Below are 18,135 nucleotides of genomic sequence, written 5' to 3' on the forward strand. Positions count from 1 at the left end.
TTGCCAGAATTACCAAATGGGCTGTTGTCATCACGATTTTTAAAGACATTAAACATTCTAGGTCAATTGTAAATAAGGCAATCTAACAGTATTTCACTCTTTCAAAAATCTTTTCTCCAGGAAGCCTCTAGCTTCCACACAAGTATATATGTTGAATATGGTTTGTATATTTTTCAACTCTCCAGTTTATAATTTTGAGGGCAGTCATATTTACCTTTGGTCTATATCCTTAATCTAATTAATATAATGCTTCACACTTCATGGGCACCAAGATATGAAATACAAATAATGCAACGTTCATTTCGCGAATCTGCAAAAATGTATAGGTAAAGATAGAAGTCAAGAGAGAGCCTCAATTTCCTTCTGATTGGGTCATAAGAGTCTCTGAAGTCTTCCCACAAAATTCTATTTAATAACAAAAGAAAAGATATATATAATAAAGCTCCATTTCTGAAGGCTTATGCTGAACAGCTTAAACTTCTAATTCTCCATCAAATCTGACATAACTCTGGGTTTGAACTAGAAAAGGAAAATAGGTCATATGCAGATTAAACTGATTTGGAAAGATTATCTAAGTTGTTTTGTTTTTTTTTTTGATTATCCAAATAGTATTCACGAACATATCAAATGGACATACCTGACACTTCTCTGTCACAAATTACCAGATGTTGTCTTTCAAGTTACATATATTCAGAAAGTATATAAATATTTGGTAATTGTAAAAGCATTAGCCACTTATGTCAAAGCACTTCTAAATAAAAAGTATTTTCCTGAAGCTACTACCATACTTTTATCAGCAACCAGCACTTTGGAAAACTCAAAATTTCCCCCTTTAAATTATACCACATGGTTTTAGCATTAAGGATTAATTAATTCTTAAAGGAAAATACCAGGAGTTTTTTCTCCAAATATTGCAATTTCTTTATAAAGTTCATTATGGGTGCCATATCACCTGTCAAGATCATATCTGTGAGAGAACTGTAGTTTCCCCGAGTATGTGCCATTGAAACATTAAGGTATACATGTACTCCTCAAGCGACTTGCAGGAATCTCATGAAAAAGATACTAAAAGTTACCACCACAGGTGTTTTAGTTTCTTGTCTACATAAACACCAGAGAACTAATTTTCACTATCTTTTTTTGGGAAGATGGACAGGAAATAAGAACTCTCAAGTTCATCATATGGAAAGTTATTTCCCATTTATTCTTACACATCTTATCATCAGCTTTCTGAAGCATTGTTGGCTTGTAATGACCCTGCAAACTTCATGTGCAATTAGCTTTTGTATAAATGGGGGATATTTTTCCTCCCCATGACATCAATTTAGAAGACCCTGAAGTATGTTTGGTTTTGGGGGAGAAAGAAATACAGTCCTACATTAAAGATTGGCATTAAATAGGCTAAATAATAATTCCTTTCAAAAACTTTGCCTTGATGAAATAGAAAAAAAAAATTTAGTTCTTAATTTATTACTCTACTAGGAAATAAATTCATAATTTTTTAAATATTCATGCCAACAGTTTCAATTTCCCTCCAAAACTGCTAGTAAATAATAAGATCAAGAGTTCACCAAATCTCCTAGAGTAATTAGCGAAATGACCAAAAGAAGCAAGTGATCCTTCAATAATTAAGCATCAAAATGAAATCAAATAGCTCTGTATAGTGATTACTCTATTAAGAGTAATTAATATGCATATTCAGAATTGGGGCATGAAATTATTATGGATATTCAGTCGAAGAAGCACACGTTTGATTTATGTTTCCTGACAGACTGCTGAGAGGATGTTGTTATTCCCCTGAAATTGGGGAGATAAAACAAATATAAATGACTGGAGAGAGATACTTATGCATCAATCCCTCCTAGTCAGATAAGGAAATAAGTGACAAAGTCTCTTGCACTGAAGTTATGTATTTAACAGTTTTACATGTAATATTTATATATAAAAAACTTTTAAGTGCTTTTCTCCAATTTAAAAATCTAAAGAATTCAAAAATAAGGCATTCAATATTTGAAAAAAGTACAGATTTACAAAATGTGTATATTCTGTCATGAAAACTTCACACCAACATTATACACTTGGAAAAAAAATACAAACAGGATATATTACAAATTTATGTAGCAATAACTTAGTTCATACCATGCAATAAAAAGTACATTAATCAAGATACACAAGCTTTTAAAGGTTCTAAACTGAAGGGCTTTTTTTTCTTTTTTGCAGACACATTAGGTATGCAAATCCTTAAAACCTGTGGCACTTAAAATTTCTGGTAGCCTTTCTACTGAGAGGTAAATTATACACAACAATGATGATGAGGATGAACAGAGCAGTTGTCTATTATGAATCATTCCAGCTTTGTTCAACAATAGCTGAAACTCTTTTCTCATATTCTCGTTTGTTTTCCTGATAAAGCTGCGCTGCCTGGCTATTGGCAGGACTGTTGGGATTAGGTTCATCCAGAAGAGACTGAAATAGAGAAGAGAGGAAAAGTATACCTATTTAATACTTGAAATAAGAGTATGTGATGACACAAAACAACAGAAATCATTCAGGAGGAATAATTATTGATATTAGTGCAATCGTTAGCTACAAGCTACTTAACGCTAATGACAGCATCCCGACAATGAACTTAATTTTAAAAGCAAATAACTATCGACCATCTTTTGAAATAATAGTTCAAAGACAATCAGAAAAATACCCAGCATTCTCCAGGAACCAAGAAACAATAAGCTAATCTGACTGTGAAATAGATTGTTATGCATTTTAAAGCCTGTTTGAATGCTGTTACTTTTCAAACATCTGGTGGTGAATCTTTTCAATTTGCTTCATATAACAAAATGTATAGTACTCGTGAGGGGTAAAGTAGGTAGGAAGAAAATGCTGAACGTAAAGGAGAGAGGGGTATGTGTGTTATATGTGTATGTATGCTTACAAGTAAAATTGGAGGGGCAATATGTCAAAAACCAGAGAATTACCAACACGTGCAAACTCCCCTCCCTTTTACTTACTCATATCCCAAGATTCTTACTCTTTTCTCTAACACACCCTTAAATAAATAGAAGTCTATATTCTCTTAGTCACCAGAAATATCTTTCCTGGGATTCTTCACCAAGATTTCTTAACTTAAAATATCTGATTTACACAGTTTCGAGCAATAAAGACAAGAATTTACCTGAATTGATGTTAAAATAGAGGACACATCATACGTTGGACTCCAACGATTCTGGAGGATATCTAAACATATGCTACCATCGGCATAGACTGCAAATATAATATTGAAGTCAATAACAGTCTATCTTGTTACATATTCCAAGAATTCCCAGAAATCTTCCCCACACATAATAAGGTTCTGAGAAGCCCTCCTGCAATGATTTTCCAAGACTTCTCGACTCCACTGGAAGATAACTCACCAAAAAAAAAAAAATACCACCAGGAAGAAGAGTTATTTTAATTAGATGTCAATATGAGAGGGTTAGACTAGATAATCTTTATGGTACCTTCCACCACTAGGTTTACGATCCTATGATCATTAAAACTATGTTAGTATTTCAAATTATGGACACAGAGATTAAAAAAAGGCTATGGAAAAAATAGCTAATGCACTTAAGTGCTTCTTTATGAAATGTGACAATTCAAAGGGCTTAAATTCATCCTCTTCAGTATTTACAATATCTAAAAAAGATAGCCACTTACCATTTGGATGAAACATCTTTGATAAGAACCTAACAGTGGGAGGTTTATTCGGATACTCTTCTGAGAATTCTATTACTAGTTTAAAGGTACCTAAGAGAGAAAAAAACAAAGCCAATAAAACAATCAGGACAATTGTGAGTAATCATTTGGCACCTTTTCCTTATCATAGAAACATACATTTGCCTATTTTAGCTCGATAATTGAAGGTAGTATTGACCTATTCACACTCTTACTCTTAGTCATATTAAATGCCTATGCTATGATTCTGAGGTGGGAATAAGCTAGGATTGCCAACATCCATTTATCTATGTTCCACTTTATTATTCAATAATAGATGGTTCAGGTATAAGTAGGCAAAATGTCCGTCTAGTTGAGGAGGGCAGCAAGAGGCTGTGCAAAAGTGATGGATCTGAATTCAGAAAGTCTGATTTACTTATTACTTGTGTGACTTTGACAAGTTTCTTAATTTCTATAGGCCTCAATTTTCTCATTTAAGTCTATGATCCTACCCATGGGCTTCAACATGGCAAAACAGTTGTAGGGAGGAATTGTTTAACTACTCTATCACCTCAATTAGAATGCTAGTATTAAGAATACAAGTCACACATTAAACTACAGAAGGAATATTCTGCATTTGTCTCCCAATTTCCTTACAGAGGCAGCTTTGGTATTGTGGGGAGAGTGTCTGCTTTTGAGCCAGGAACCTAGGTTCAAGTCATGTCTCTGATGATTGTGAGATCCTGTGGCAAGTAAATTAACCTTAGTCTTTTACAAAACTCTAAAACCAAATGTTCCAGAGAAGATGGTGGTAGGCACAGGTAAAAGAAGTTCCTTTTGAATTCTTAAAAACTAAAATAATACTTTGTACATAATGAGCCATTTAAAAATGTTTGTTGAAATAAATTAAACTTTACAAAATTAAGTAATTTTTTTTTTGATCACAGAAAATACTACAGAAATAACCTCACCTAAAAGTTTCCAAATTATGAAATTTATATGCTTGTTAGAAAGCATCCAGTAAATTTGGACATATTTCATAAAATCAAAATCAACATATATTTTTAATCCACCCTTCATTGATGAGGTCTAATAGACAAACTTCATGCTTTTTTCCCTTACTTTCATTAATTAAATACCTCCTAGCTTATTCAAAAGTCAAATGAACTTTGGTTTTAATCTACCCTGACATTAGAGAGACTCTTATTTAGGGATTATTTTAGAAAGTCTTTACTGGATTAAAAACTTGATATTATATCATTTTGAACAGCATCAGATTTCCTTTTTTGTTTTACAATTTGAGATTTTTCTAGCATGCAAGAGTCACAGGCTAAAATCAGTTACTTCAAATTTGCATTCAGTAGGCAATTCAGACAGCATGAAGAAAATAAGTTTTAGAGACAGGAATTTGCAAAATGACAGCTCACTGCAGATAAAACATTAACTGTCTTATTAAAGGACTACACACTTTTGATTGAGAAACAGCATGACTTGATTGACAGAGGTTCATCTTTGGATTCAAGAATTGGAACTGGGTTCCAATTCTAATTTTGTTCCATATTTGCTGTGTGACCACTGGCTAGTCACTTAACACCTCACCATATCCAGGCAACTCTGTGAGACTATTACAATTGTTACTGCACCAGTGAAAGGAGTTTCTACAAATGGAATTCATGACACTGATAAAATCACACATCTAGATCCAAACATTGTATTTAAAAATCCTGATGACTAAAAGAAAATTGATCATTTTAAATAGTTCAATTTAAGAAAGATATAATTTTAAGGACAATCCCAAGAACTGGCTTTAAAAAATCAATTCAATGCGTTCAATTAAACAGTTGTCAGTGTTACTTTTGTATTCTTCTACTTCTTTGTGAAAATAATCTAACTTGTATACAAAAGAGAATGAAAAATGTTTACCATCACTTAGGAGTGGGGAAATTCTAGTGATGTTGTAAACTACTGTACATGAAGTTACTGGCAGCAATATTTAAAACAACTCCTGTTTAACACCATGCCAATATAGTCACAGAGCCTAAAAGCATGACCAACCTCCTGATGTTTATCTCATAGACATTTCTAGTATATTACAAACAATCTAAATATAAACTATTCTCAACATGGTTCCTGTCTCTAAGTTTACTGTCCAATATATCTAACTGCCCTAGCAATAAACTAGGGCACTAAAGTTTATTCAAGCTCCAGAAGAGAATACTTTGTGAGCTATCAATTCCCAAAGTCTACAATTTTTTGCCAACTTTCAAAATGGTTTGCAACAGCAGGAAAAGGTAAGGTGTTAATATGCAAACTTGCTCCCTAAAAGTATTTTTCTTCTTTATTGAATTAGCAAAGAAAAGATCATCAGGACCACTTACCATCCTCAAAGGGTGTGCCTTCTGGCCTGAAAGATTAAAAAAAAAAAATTCCAATTAACATAAGCTCTTCAATATACTCTCTTAAGATGGAAACCAAATTTAGAATAACCCTAGGCCAATTTATCCTGATTTCTAAGAGATGTACTATCTCCTAGTATAAGTGTAGCTAGGTAGAGATGTAGATCGTGTGGTGGGCGGGCCTAATGTTTCATCTTCCAGAATTTGATTCTTGTTTCAGACACATACAACCTATGTGATCCTGCGTAATTCACTTAACCCTGTTTGCCTCAGTTTCCTCATCTGTAAAATGAACTGGTAAAGGAAATGGTAAACCACTCTAGTATCTGCCCAGAAATGGGGTCAGGAAAATTTGGACGCAACTAACAACGACAAAGCATTAGTCCAGTAAAAAAAATGAGGTTAAGTTCAATGTGGTGAGTCACTTTGTCTTTCTTCTCTTGCCCCTAAAACTTTTCTCTTTTTGTAACACCAATTTACCTTTCCCAAGAGGTTTAAATATATAATATGGGCAAAGTACATTAAAGATTTTAATGCAAATAGTTACTGTGGTGCATTAAATGTAAGTTTATTATTCTAATCTCCATCAGACGTCTCAAAATTCATTCTGAAGCAAAGGAAAAACTTTCTGGGGGATCCTATTTTAAAAATAATCAGTAAAAGTTAAATATCTTTTTATAATTAGAATTTAAAGCTTTCATAATGAAATCCTAAGAAGAAATGGAATAAAGAAAGAAAACTCAACAAAAAGGCATAGAGGAATAGTAAATATAAGGAGGAAAAATTTTACAATTTAACATGTAGTTAATGAAATCAAGAATTCATTTTCCACTTTTGTTTACATAAGCCTTTACAGAGTATTTGCATTTACTATATTGCCATATTAAGTTAATACTTTCCCCACACATACAAAGGCTGACACGAATTCTGGCTTGACATAGAAGTATATCAGTTTTTCTTTTACTATTCTACTGAACATATAACTAACTGGTATGCTCTTCCAAGCACATGAAATCAGAATTAAATTTATGGAAAATATCAAAAGCACAGATGAAATAATTTTTATAATCCCTTTATAAAAATTCTGGTAGAAATTTCTTAACTTTTAGACTTGGAGGATTCACATTGCTACCTTCAACTTCTTTCGTGAGAATTTAACTTTCAATATTCCAAAAGATCCATGATTTTACCCATGTAGATTATTTCCTCAATAGATACAGATACAATTTTCTATACCTTACTGATCTTTATGGTTTAAAAAAAAACCATCATGCAGTGACCAACATTCTGGTGACTGGTCCCTTTGTACTTAGCTACATCTTTAAGCCACAAACAGAATGGTTAGTTTGATAGGACTTGACTTGTATTTCACTAGTTTACTTTTTTAGAGTTGAAGGTGAACTCTCTGTACTACAATGTGGTTTTACTAAGAATATTTGCCAAATATTTTACCTTAGTGCTCAAAGAATGATGAAGCCTATCATTTGTTAGTACTTGCTACTTACCCAAATATAACTGCATTCCACTGCATGATGTTGTTTTCAGATGGCGCACCGCTGACACCCACAGGTGGGTCTTCTTGCAATCTAAGCATTAAAGAAACATAAGCAAAAAAATTGATTATCAAAACTATTAAGGCGCCCCACCAAAGCAAACAAGTTCACTCTTCCTGGTTTTTTAGAAACTCTAATTTATGGTATTTTAAACTAGATGTATCTCCATGTCTTTACTGAAAGGCCAAGGCTTCTTTTCAACCCCTGAATGAAAAAAAATCTAGAAGAATCTGCTGCCTTTTAAAAGTTATTTAGCACTCCAGGTTCTATGGAATTTTACAGGATTAAGATTAATGATTTTTCCCTAGGTCATATAAGATGGTGTTCTCTTAAGAACTTGCCATATAGCATTAACTGAACAGCCCAACTGCCAAGGTAATTCTAATCACTGGATCATACTAGTTAGGGCTAGGAGTCACCCAAGTCAATCCCTTTAATTTATGGTGAAGAAACTGAGGACCACAGAATTAAATAACTTGCCCAAGATCAAAAAGTAAAGAGAAAAGCTGACATTCATATCTACGTCTTGACTCCCAATCCAGTACTCTTTCCATTATACCACTCTCCCATCATACATTTTTATATCCCCGCTCAAAATATATGACAACAAACATTTTTATCCTGATCCTTGTTACCCTACAACATGGAGGACAGCATTTAATTACAATTACAAATAGCTCAACTGTATCTACTGGAGGCAGCTAGTAGAACAACGAATAGAGCACTGCACCTGGAGTCTGGAAGCCCTATATTAAATATTCATCCTCAGACACTTAGTCTCTAAGTCACTGTGTGACCCTAGGTAAGTCACTTAATCTCTGGTCTGTCCTCAATGTAAAAAGGAGGTATCAATGACACTTACCTCCCAAGGTTGTTGTGAGGATGACATATTTGGAAAATGTTTGGCATAATGCCTGGCACAAGTATATAAAAATGCTAGTTATATTATTATTAGCATATCAATCTACTAATAAACATCTTATTTTTATTTGGTTTATTTCAGGAGGAGATGCCAATTTACTTAAGAATCATGCTGGAAATTGAGATTTTCTAATCCTGAGGTGTCAAATGTGCTGCCCACAACACTCCCCAGCTGGAAGCAGATTAAAATATTATTGGGAAATATTTAACGAAATAAATGAAAATACATAAAACAGACAATATCATATTTTAAAACCAAATCTATATACAGCCCATAGGGAACCTTCCATATCTATAGATTATTGATTCCCCTTCCTATTAGAGTTTCACAACATTAATCTAATCCAAGCTCATTCACAGATGAGGAACCTGAAGCTTAGAAAGCTAGACTTAACTATAATCAAAAATAAGTTATTAGCAGAAACTATAAGAGTAACTTCCAAAACGCAGCTAGTTCTATTTTTTATGATTCTTAATCTTTTCTTCAAACTCCAGATTCAACAATTATAAAAGCTATGCCTTAAAAAGTACTGACAAAACATTAGAGTTCTTGAGAATATGTGTCAGAATTAAGACTAACAACCCAACCAGACATATAACCTTCCTCAGGGTCAAAGTTCTCTCAATATTCAGCTGCTTTCCTATTATAAGCTCTCATAGTTTATTGGCTGACAATCTCCTATATTTGATTAGGCAGAAAGCAGGATTGGCAAGTACAAGAAGCCAAATAACTAAATTAGATGACAGGGTAACAATGCTTTTTTTTCCCCCTCTGAGTACAATACTTTATAAAAAAATCTATCTTATGAGTTCATAACTTAAAGGCTATTTTGCCCATAATGGTACAAAATAAAGAGTTGTAAACAGTAAATATTAGTCTCATTATTAGTTATGACTTTGTGACCACTATGATTCTAAATAAACTGCTCCACAGAACTGCAACAAATGGAATGGGTGATATTTATAAGACTTTATGGATTACAAATCTGTTCATATTCGTATATTTCATTTGGTCCCTTAAAACTATCAGACACTGCAAATAATGCAACTACCATTATTCTACAATTAGTAAATCAGGGAAATTGAGGGACAAATAAATTAAGTGCCTCAACAAAGGTCACACTGAGTCTAGTAAAAGGATTCAAACAGCTAGTATTTAAAGGGTAGATTCAATTTCTCAGCAAGGTGTGGCAAAAGTGAGGTTCCTGAAGAAGCAAGTCAAAGCTCAGAACAATGAAAGTACCCCAGGATATCAAAGTCTGGGACTAACAGGGATCAATGAAAAAACAAAGATAGAGCAATTACAGGAAGCTGAAATTTTCATATGCAAGTACTGCATATTCATCTCCTAAAATTGACACCTTGCAATTTACTACCCTCCCCCCTTAGGGATAAATAACATAGCCACTTTAGCCAGTCAATGAACAAAGTTGCAGGATTGATAGATCTTGCACAGTAGCCACAACTTCTTGTTAATTAACCCGAGTATGCTTCTAAACATACAAATGTTTTTATCATTTAGAAATGTATTTGTTGCCAGAGTTAACCTGTATCCAAAGCAAAATTCTAAAAAAGATGAATTGTATATGGAACCCAAATTGGAAATCTATTACTTAGATAATTCTCAGAAAAACTAACCAGACAGTGAATTATCTGAACCATAAGAGTATTTTAAAGATGTTTAAAATCAAAAGGTGAATACATTATACATATGAATCTTCTAATTTTAGAAAATGCTTCTTGTCTGTTACCTTCCATTAACAGAAAAAAGACAACTAGGAAAAAAAAATTATGGTGTCAACAACCATCTTTGCCCTTTATTCAGCTAATCTTATTTTAAAGTCTTCAATGCAGAGCTATAAAGCTATAAAATTTTACATATAAAAAATTATTGCAAATTATACAATACTTTGCACATAAGTATTTTGTTTTCTTGCTATTCCTCCCCCCCCCCCCTTTTTTTTTAGTAAGGGTTCAAAGCACATTGCATTTAAGCAGAATCATACCAATTTCCCTCAGGGAAAAGGTATCCACCATAACAGCTCAGTTTGAATTAAAAGATACAACTGGTTCATACTTCAGGAAAAAGATCTCTCAAGCACCTCTCCTGAGCACTTTAAAAGGGCACGGTGAGAACATTCTAATTTTTAATAAAAACTTTTTGACAACCAAAGCAGGTTTCCCTAGAACAAAGTCATTCCAAACACTTCTCATTAAGAAAAAAATTAAAATGTTGAGGAAAAGATAGGTTCAGTAAGATATTTTCTCACCATTTGTATTCTTACGTGTCTTCAAAGTCATTTATTTAAAAAATAAAAACTAATTTGTCAAAATTTCATTCTCAAAAGATAAAAATCCTAAAAATGCACCACAGCAGGCCCAGGTGCTTTTCTTGTTATTTTCAGTATTGGCAAAAAGGGAATTTCTTCAAACCTTAAAAGTTACTACTAATTCAAAGATTTATCCAACATTCTTCCTGGTAACTAAGGGGGATACCCAAGAGAGAATGAATTGATGCCACCAATCTCTAAATAGTCTTAACAGGGTTGCAACTGGATGTTTGGGCTGGCTCAGCACCCAAGGTTGTTTTTGTTTTTGCTTTTTTTTTTTTCTGGGGGGAGGGAATGGAAAGGGGGAAGGGAAGGAGGAAGAGAATTAGTCCCAAGCTTTCCCCTATTTTACACCCTCCCGAAGGGGTAAAGGATTACCCAAGGTCCACTCCCAACCTGCAGAAGGGATGTGGGATTCAATTACAAAAACACAGAATTTAGATTCCGGTTGGGGGAAGGGGAACCTCCTCAAGGGAAAAGGACACCCCGCTAGGGCATACAAAAACAAATGAAACAGAGGGAGGGTGGAGGTGGGGGAAAGACGTGTACCCCTCACTTTTCCAAATCTGGGGGTGTTATCAGAGACTCGCCTCATTAAAATAATAAATGAAACCTAGGCAGGCAAAGAAAGTCAGCGCTTCCCCTTCCCCCCCTTTCCCTCTGCTCTTTCCTAAACCCGGCTACAAACATGAGGGTTTCCGATCTCCTTCCTCTATTATAAAAACAAATGAAGAGACAGGCCCTCGGTTCCCCAAATACGGGGGTGTCGTGTCGGACCCCACCCCCCCTTCTACTGATGGGGACGGAGAAGTAAGCGAAACTGGAGGCCAGTGCGGTCCTCTATCCCCACCCCCACCCCACCCTCAATTTCGCCCACGAAAGGGAAGAGAAAATTGGAATTCCCTTGGCCCGGAACTGAAGGACCACAGAGTGCAGCGAGCTCCGGTCAGGACCCGCCTCAAACCCCGGCCCTACCCCCAGCCCCAATCCGGGATCTTAGATAGGCCAGGCCGCGGCGCGGAGCTAAAAGGAAGGTGCTCTGCGGCCTGGCCTCGCCGGAATTGGTCTCCAATCTCCTCTTCTGCCCAAAGGCTTCGGGGAAGAGAGAAAGACAGCCGGAAAAATAGGACGGGGACATCTGCTGGGGGCAGTTACCGCTTGAAGTCCCGCATGAGCCTCCTTCTGGCCGGGGTCGACATGATCCCCCCGCTCCCCCGCGGTCTGTGTGAGAGAAAAGAGTCCCGAGCTCCCCACCCCCCACCCCCCCGGCCGTAGCACTCAGGAGCACCGCCACCGCCAAAGCTTCACAAACAACCCGCAATGACTTCTTCATCCGCTGCACAAAAGATCCCTCCGCCCTCCGCCTGTACCACTATGTCGATTTTGTAATAGGGGGAGTAGAGGGAGGAGTCTGAAAGAATTCTACGTCTTTCATCAGATAAGTATCGAGCCTTTACTGTAGTTGTATTTATACTTATATTATTTCTTAAATTCACTTAATTTCCTAAGCATAGTGAGTAGCTGAAAGAGTATCGCAACTAATACTTTGATTGTTCCCCCTTGATACAATCTTAGACTCGTCCAAGTGGGGAGGAGTCGGAGATGCGGGCGGGGGTGATGGAGCCAGCTCCTGCGATTTCAGGCTTGAGGAAGGACAATGACGTCAAATCACGTGACACTCGGTGATGTTGTCAACAATTCAGATGAGATGGGGGAGGGAACAAGACCACGTGGCCCTGTGACGCAGGCAGAACTGTTTCTGGGGCGGGACTGGAACCGTGAAGTTGGGAAGAGTTTGGCCAGTTTTCCCTGGCGTTGGAAGGAGCTTCACTTTAGGGACAGATCTTCCTAGTCACTCACTAGGAACCACGACTGTTGCCCTTGCTGGAAGCCAGGAGTCAGCAGACATTGCCTGGTGGGAATGAAGACTTGCATTTCTTTTTGCCTTCTTCCTTCAAGATCTGGAGACTTCGTCGTGGGCACTCCCTCTCTTGGCTACCTCTCAGGCCTTGTTTGAGCGTCTTTGAGAATTCATTCAGCTCACTGTTCTATGGCTAGTTTGGTGATAGAGACCTCAATTTTAGCTAGGTTGACTAGTTTTCAGAAGATAGATGCGTACCTGCCGTGGTCCAAAGGTTGTTTAAAACCTTTTAAATTGTGCCAATATAATTCGAGGCTTAAATCCCCCTCTCTCTGCCCCACCTAGCAGGCCAGAACTAAAATTCAATTCGCAAGCTGTTGAAATGTTACTTTGATGAGAGTATTACTCACCCAGGGAGTGGTAGTGGAGAGAAAGAGTTTTTTTGATGGACAACAACAAATGGTCTCTCTCATATACAAAAAAATTTAAAAATCCATATGTGCACAGACATCTATTCTGAACTGCACTGAGGTTATTTTAGAGTTGATAACGCTAGGGAGGGGTGTGTGTGTGTGTGTTCAAAATTACATTAGAATTTCAGACAATGTTTTTTCTTAGATCCATTTCATTTGAGGATTTGTATCAGAATTTGTGGTTTTTTTCTATAATAAATCCTTGATTCTGCTTTGAAAACAGAATTTTGGAATTTGATAGAATGATGGCCTCGTGTTTTTCATTTGTTCAAGACTGGTTATTAATGAGTACTCTGTGCAAGGCACATGTTGAATGCTGAGAGAGATGCAAAGATAAGTTCCTTGTGAGATACAAATGTGTCCCAGTAGAATTCTCAATCTATCAGGAGCCTGTAAGTGATAAATGATATCAATACACCCAGAAATATATTGCTATTTTGTAGAGATATTTAGGTTCAGTGATGAGTATATTCTCTAGATTCTTTGAGGAATGTATAAAAAGTGAGACTGAGATGATCTCTACTGAAAAAAATAAAAATCTTAAGGATTTTCCGCTCCCTTCAGTGGTCCTCTAATAAATTGAGAGTTATGGTAACATTATAGGGAAGCATTGCCCAAGTCACTGATCCCATTACTCCTTTTAAAAGTACTTTCAGCAAATTGGGAATTACCCTCTTAGTACTTGTTTATAGCTGTATAGTTATACATGTTATAGCATGTATATAGTTATAGCATGTATAGTTATACATGTTATGTATTTTGTAATAACCATCGTGTATGTTTAAATCACTTAACAATTCAGCAAACTTGTATCAAGTAAGTGTATCAAGTAAGTATCAAGTTAGTACTTATATAAAGCCATAAGGATACAAAGTATAAATGAGACACACTGTCTAATTTATAATGGACAATATGACATTTTGAAAGCCACTTTGTAAAGAAAGGTAGGATCCAATTTTCACTGGCTTGTCCCCCAAGCCAGTAGAATTTCCCTCCTCAAATCTATTAGCTTCAAAAACTTTTTTCAAATCTTTGCTAGTCTTACCTTATGCAAGAAGTCATCTTAATGTCTTCCCTTAGATTACCTCCAATTTATCCTGTCTATACCAATTATTTTCCATGTTTCCCTCATTAGATTGTGAATTCTTTAAGAATGGAGGGTATTGAAGATTTTTCCTTCCTTCATATTCCAGTGTTTAGCACAGTTCCTAGCACATTGTTAAATAAGTATTTAACAAATTGTAGTTGACTGGATTCTGAATACAAAATTTCAAGATGGAAAGGGTACTCTCAACCAGAAGGATGAGAAAAGGCCTTGCATATGAGATGGCACCTGAGCTGTGCTTTGAAAGAAGTTCTGATTCTGAGACACAGATATAGAGGAATTGCCTTTGCAAAGAAATGGAGGTGAGAATTGGAGTATTTAATTCATTAGCTAGCAAATTAGTTTGATTGGATTGGCGATGGTAGTAAGGAATAAGATAAAAAAAAAAAAAAACTAGAAATGTGAAAGCCATATTGCAGAGGATTACAAATGCCAAACTGATGATTTTGTATTTTATTCTGAAGACAATAAAAATGCTTTTAAGATTTTTGAGTAGAGTTCAGAGGTGAGTTTTAGGAATGTGAATTTAGCAGCTATGTTGAGAATGGACTGAAGTGAGAGACTGAAAATGCTGAGATACAATTAGGAAAGCTGTTATAATAATCCAAACAAAAGATAATGAGAGCTTGATCTGAAACACAGTACGAGTCAAGGGAAGAGGATGGATGTGTGAGAGTTGGGGAAGTATGAATGACAAGAATGAATGGATATGAAAATTAAAGGAGAGAAATGAGTAGACAACTTCTAGGCTGTGAACCTGAATGACTGGAAGAATAGTAATGCTATCAGTAGAAAAAGGGAAATTGGGGCCTCATATTAAAAGAATGCTGTGTTTGGAATTAGATGATGTGAATGCAAATCCTGCATTTGGATAAGACACTAAGCTCTCTGTGCCTTATTTTCTATATTTGCAAAAGGAAGAGCTTGAATTAGATGGACTTGGAATCAAATTTGTAATCCTATGAAAGGATGGGTTTTAAAGTGTGTGTGTGTGTGGGGGGGGATTTCTGTTTTAGATATATTAAGTTTGAGATACATCCAGATGGAGATGTATAGCAAGTAGTTGGTGATCTGGAACCAAAGTGCAAGACTAGTGATTAGGGATTCAAAATATAGAGATAGACTTTGTGATAGTACTACCTGGTAATTGATGGAATATGAGGTAAGGAAGAGAGAAGAATTAAAGATAAAGTCTAAGGCTATAGAATATAAGACTATAATATGGAAGACCCAATAAATGGTGGTACAACAGACAGAAATAGTGAAGTTTTAGATATATTAATCTTGAAATGCTGATAGAATCTCAAAGCAGAGATATCCCAGAGGTCATTGAAGACTTGTGTCCAGAGCTTAAGAGAAATAAGGACTAGAAAATCAGATATTTGAATCACTGACATAGAGTTAACAATTGAAGCCATTGGAGTAAATGAAGTTGCCAAAGGGAATATGTGTAGAATGAACAGAGTCAAATATAAACGCTTTGGGGGAACACCTGTGTTAAAGGGGTTGAAAAGAAAATAAGAAGCTAGTGAAGAAGACAGAAGTGTGGTTAGAGAGGTAAAAAGAGAACCAGGTGAGTGTGGTATCTCTAAAACTTGAGGGAATAATAAAAATAGCTCATATCAATATTGCACTTTAGGATATGCAAAGTGTTTTTTTAAAATCTAATAATCTAGTAAGGAGAAATGGGCAACATCAATGTTACAAAAATGTCAGAGAGATTAAAGACTGAAGAAATGCCATTAAACTTTTTGATTCTGAAGCCGTTAGTAATTTCTGAGAGGGCAGTTTGAGTAAAGTGAGAAGAATGGAAGCCAATTGCCAAGAAGTTGATGGAAAAGTGGACAGTAAAGAAGTAAACATAGTACATAGTTTTGTCACAGTTTAGAAATGGAGAGAAGATGGAATAGTATAAAGTTTAAAGTAAGTTTGTTTTTTTAGGAATACTTGAGAAGATTTGAACAAGTTTTTAGGCAGATGGGGTTAAGGCAGTAGCAAGGGAGAGATGAAATAGCAAGGGAGAGATGAAAGATTCTTGAGAGAAGATCACTGCTAGAGCATGGTTCTGGAGAGGAAACACTCCACTCTTACTCCATATGAAGGGGAGAGAAAGATTAAAGGTAAACATAAGGATAAAATCACATTTCTTTTGACAGAAAGGCAGGATAGAGAAGCTGTATTTTGAAGAGGAAGAGAGATGGGAGAATTCACATTGCATGATCTTAATTATTTCAGTGAAATAGGCTTAGGTTATCTGCTTTAAGTGTGGAGAGTTGAGGGGTTGATAGGCAGTAAAGAAAATAGAGAAAGAAATATTTGAGATAGTAACTATTAGGAATAAGATAATAAATTGAGAGGGTAGAGTAGAAGAAATTTTGAAGAGCAGAGAAGAACTTGAGTTGATATATATGAATTTGAAATTGTTAGAATCAGCTTAGTTTTTATGACTCTAGTGATTTTGAGTACCCCTTGATCAAGACTAAAGAAGTTGGATTGTGAGGGTCATCCAGGAATAAGAATTTGGAGGTCAGGAATGGCCAGTTAGAGGAGCATGATGATTCTAATGAACTTGAGGTCATGTAGTGCAAACCCCTTAAATTCTATAAATAAGGATCCTAAGACCTACAAGAAGATCATTTCTGCCAGGTCACAAAGGTAGTAAATAATTAACTAGGCTTCAAACCCAGGTCTCAGTTGTCAAATGCAATTCCTCAGGAAGACAAGGGTTTAAAATAAGTTAGTGAAAAATTGAAGAGGCAAACCACAGGAGTTAGGATTGCATTAAGAACATGTATGGGGGAGGAGGGGAAATAGGACTGATTTTGTAGTTAGTGATTAATAACCGGAAGTAAACACTAAGCACCTACCATGGGCTAGGCAGTGTGTTAAACACTGAAAATATAAAGAAAAGCAAAAGACATTTACATGCTCTCCAGGAGCTCATAATCTAATGGGGAAACAAAAGGAAAAAAAAAAAATGTGTACAACCAAATGATACACAGTATAAGTTAGAAATGAATAACAGAAGAAAGGTACTTTTCATGTATTAAAAGGGATTGAGAAAAATTTCCTATAGAAGGTGGGATTTTAGCTATATCTTGGAGAAAGATCAGGGAATACAGGAGGTGAAAATGAGGAAGGAGAACATTCCAAGGAGGAGTGAAAGCTAGAGTTGGGAGTTGGAGTTGGGAGATGGAGTGTTTTGTTTGAACAAAAGCAACGAAGTCAGTGTCATTGGATCAGAAAGTTCTCTGAGGGGCTAATATGTTAGTTAAGATATAAGAAAGGAGAAGAGAGTTGGTTATGAGGGTTTTCAATACTAGAGAAGTTTATATTTGATCTTGAGAGGGAGCCACTAGAGTTTGAATGGATAGGAGGGAGTGACATTGTTAAGACTTGTGTTTTAGTAAGAGCATGTCGTCAACTGAGTGGAGAATGGATTAGATTTTGGAGAGACCACCAGGCCATTACTGAAAAAGTCCAGTTGTGAAATGATGCGAATTTGTACCAGAGTGATGGCAGTATCAAGACAGAAGGGGATATTTGTGAGTGATATTACAGATAAAATCAACAGGTTTTAGAGACAGAATGGATATTAGGGGGAAGGGAGGTTGGTGAGAGAGAGTGAGGAATAGAGGATGACACCTAGATTTCAAACTTGCATTACTAAGAGGATGTTGGTACCCTAAACAGTAGTTAAGAAGTTGGGACAAGGGTAGGAGTTCAAGGGGAAATATATAAGTTCAGTTTTGGACATGTTGAGTTTAATGTCTGTAAGACATTTAGTTTTGATTGATGCAGTTTGT

The 18,135-nt window shown here is 35.8% G+C and overlaps 1 protein-coding gene across 1 annotated transcript; it reads right to left on the reverse strand.

Moving 5' to 3' along the window:
• Nucleotides 1–1,178: 1,178 nt before the first annotated feature.
• Nucleotides 1,179–12,232, reverse strand: UBE2B (ubiquitin conjugating enzyme E2 B). Its single transcript, XM_003756460.3, has 6 exons — nt 12,046–12,232; nt 7,592–7,672; nt 6,069–6,094; nt 3,694–3,783; nt 3,173–3,261; nt 1,179–2,466 (listed from the first exon to the last, which is right to left on the reverse strand). The coding sequence occupies exons 1-6, from the start codon at nt 12,087–12,089 to the stop codon at nt 2,338–2,340; spliced, it is 459 nt and encodes a 152-aa protein (XP_003756508.1). The 5' UTR covers nt 12,090–12,232; the 3' UTR covers nt 1,179–2,337.
• Between the last annotated feature and the right edge of the window lie 5,903 nt (nt 12,233–18,135).

Source organism: Sarcophilus harrisii, chromosome 2, assembly GCF_902635505.1.
Source record: "Sarcophilus harrisii chromosome 2, mSarHar1.11, whole genome shotgun sequence".
Taxonomy (NCBI): Eukaryota; Metazoa; Chordata; class Mammalia; order Dasyuromorphia; family Dasyuridae; genus Sarcophilus; species Sarcophilus harrisii.

Bases quoted from the DNA above. Each gene is read 5' to 3' on its own strand.
- UBE2B (XM_003756460.3), bottom strand. From the start codon at position 12,089: ATGTCGACCCCGGCCAGAAGGAGGCTCATGCGGGACTTCAAGCG. The intron at 7,673-12,045 runs GTAACTGCCCCC...TTTAATGCTTAG, and splicing joins CTCATGCGGGACTTCAAGCG to ATTGCAAGAAGACCCACCTG. The intron at 3,784-6,068 runs GTAAGTGGTCCT...TTTCTCTCTTAG, and splicing joins AGGCACACCCTTTGAGGATG to GTACCTTTAAACTAGTAATA.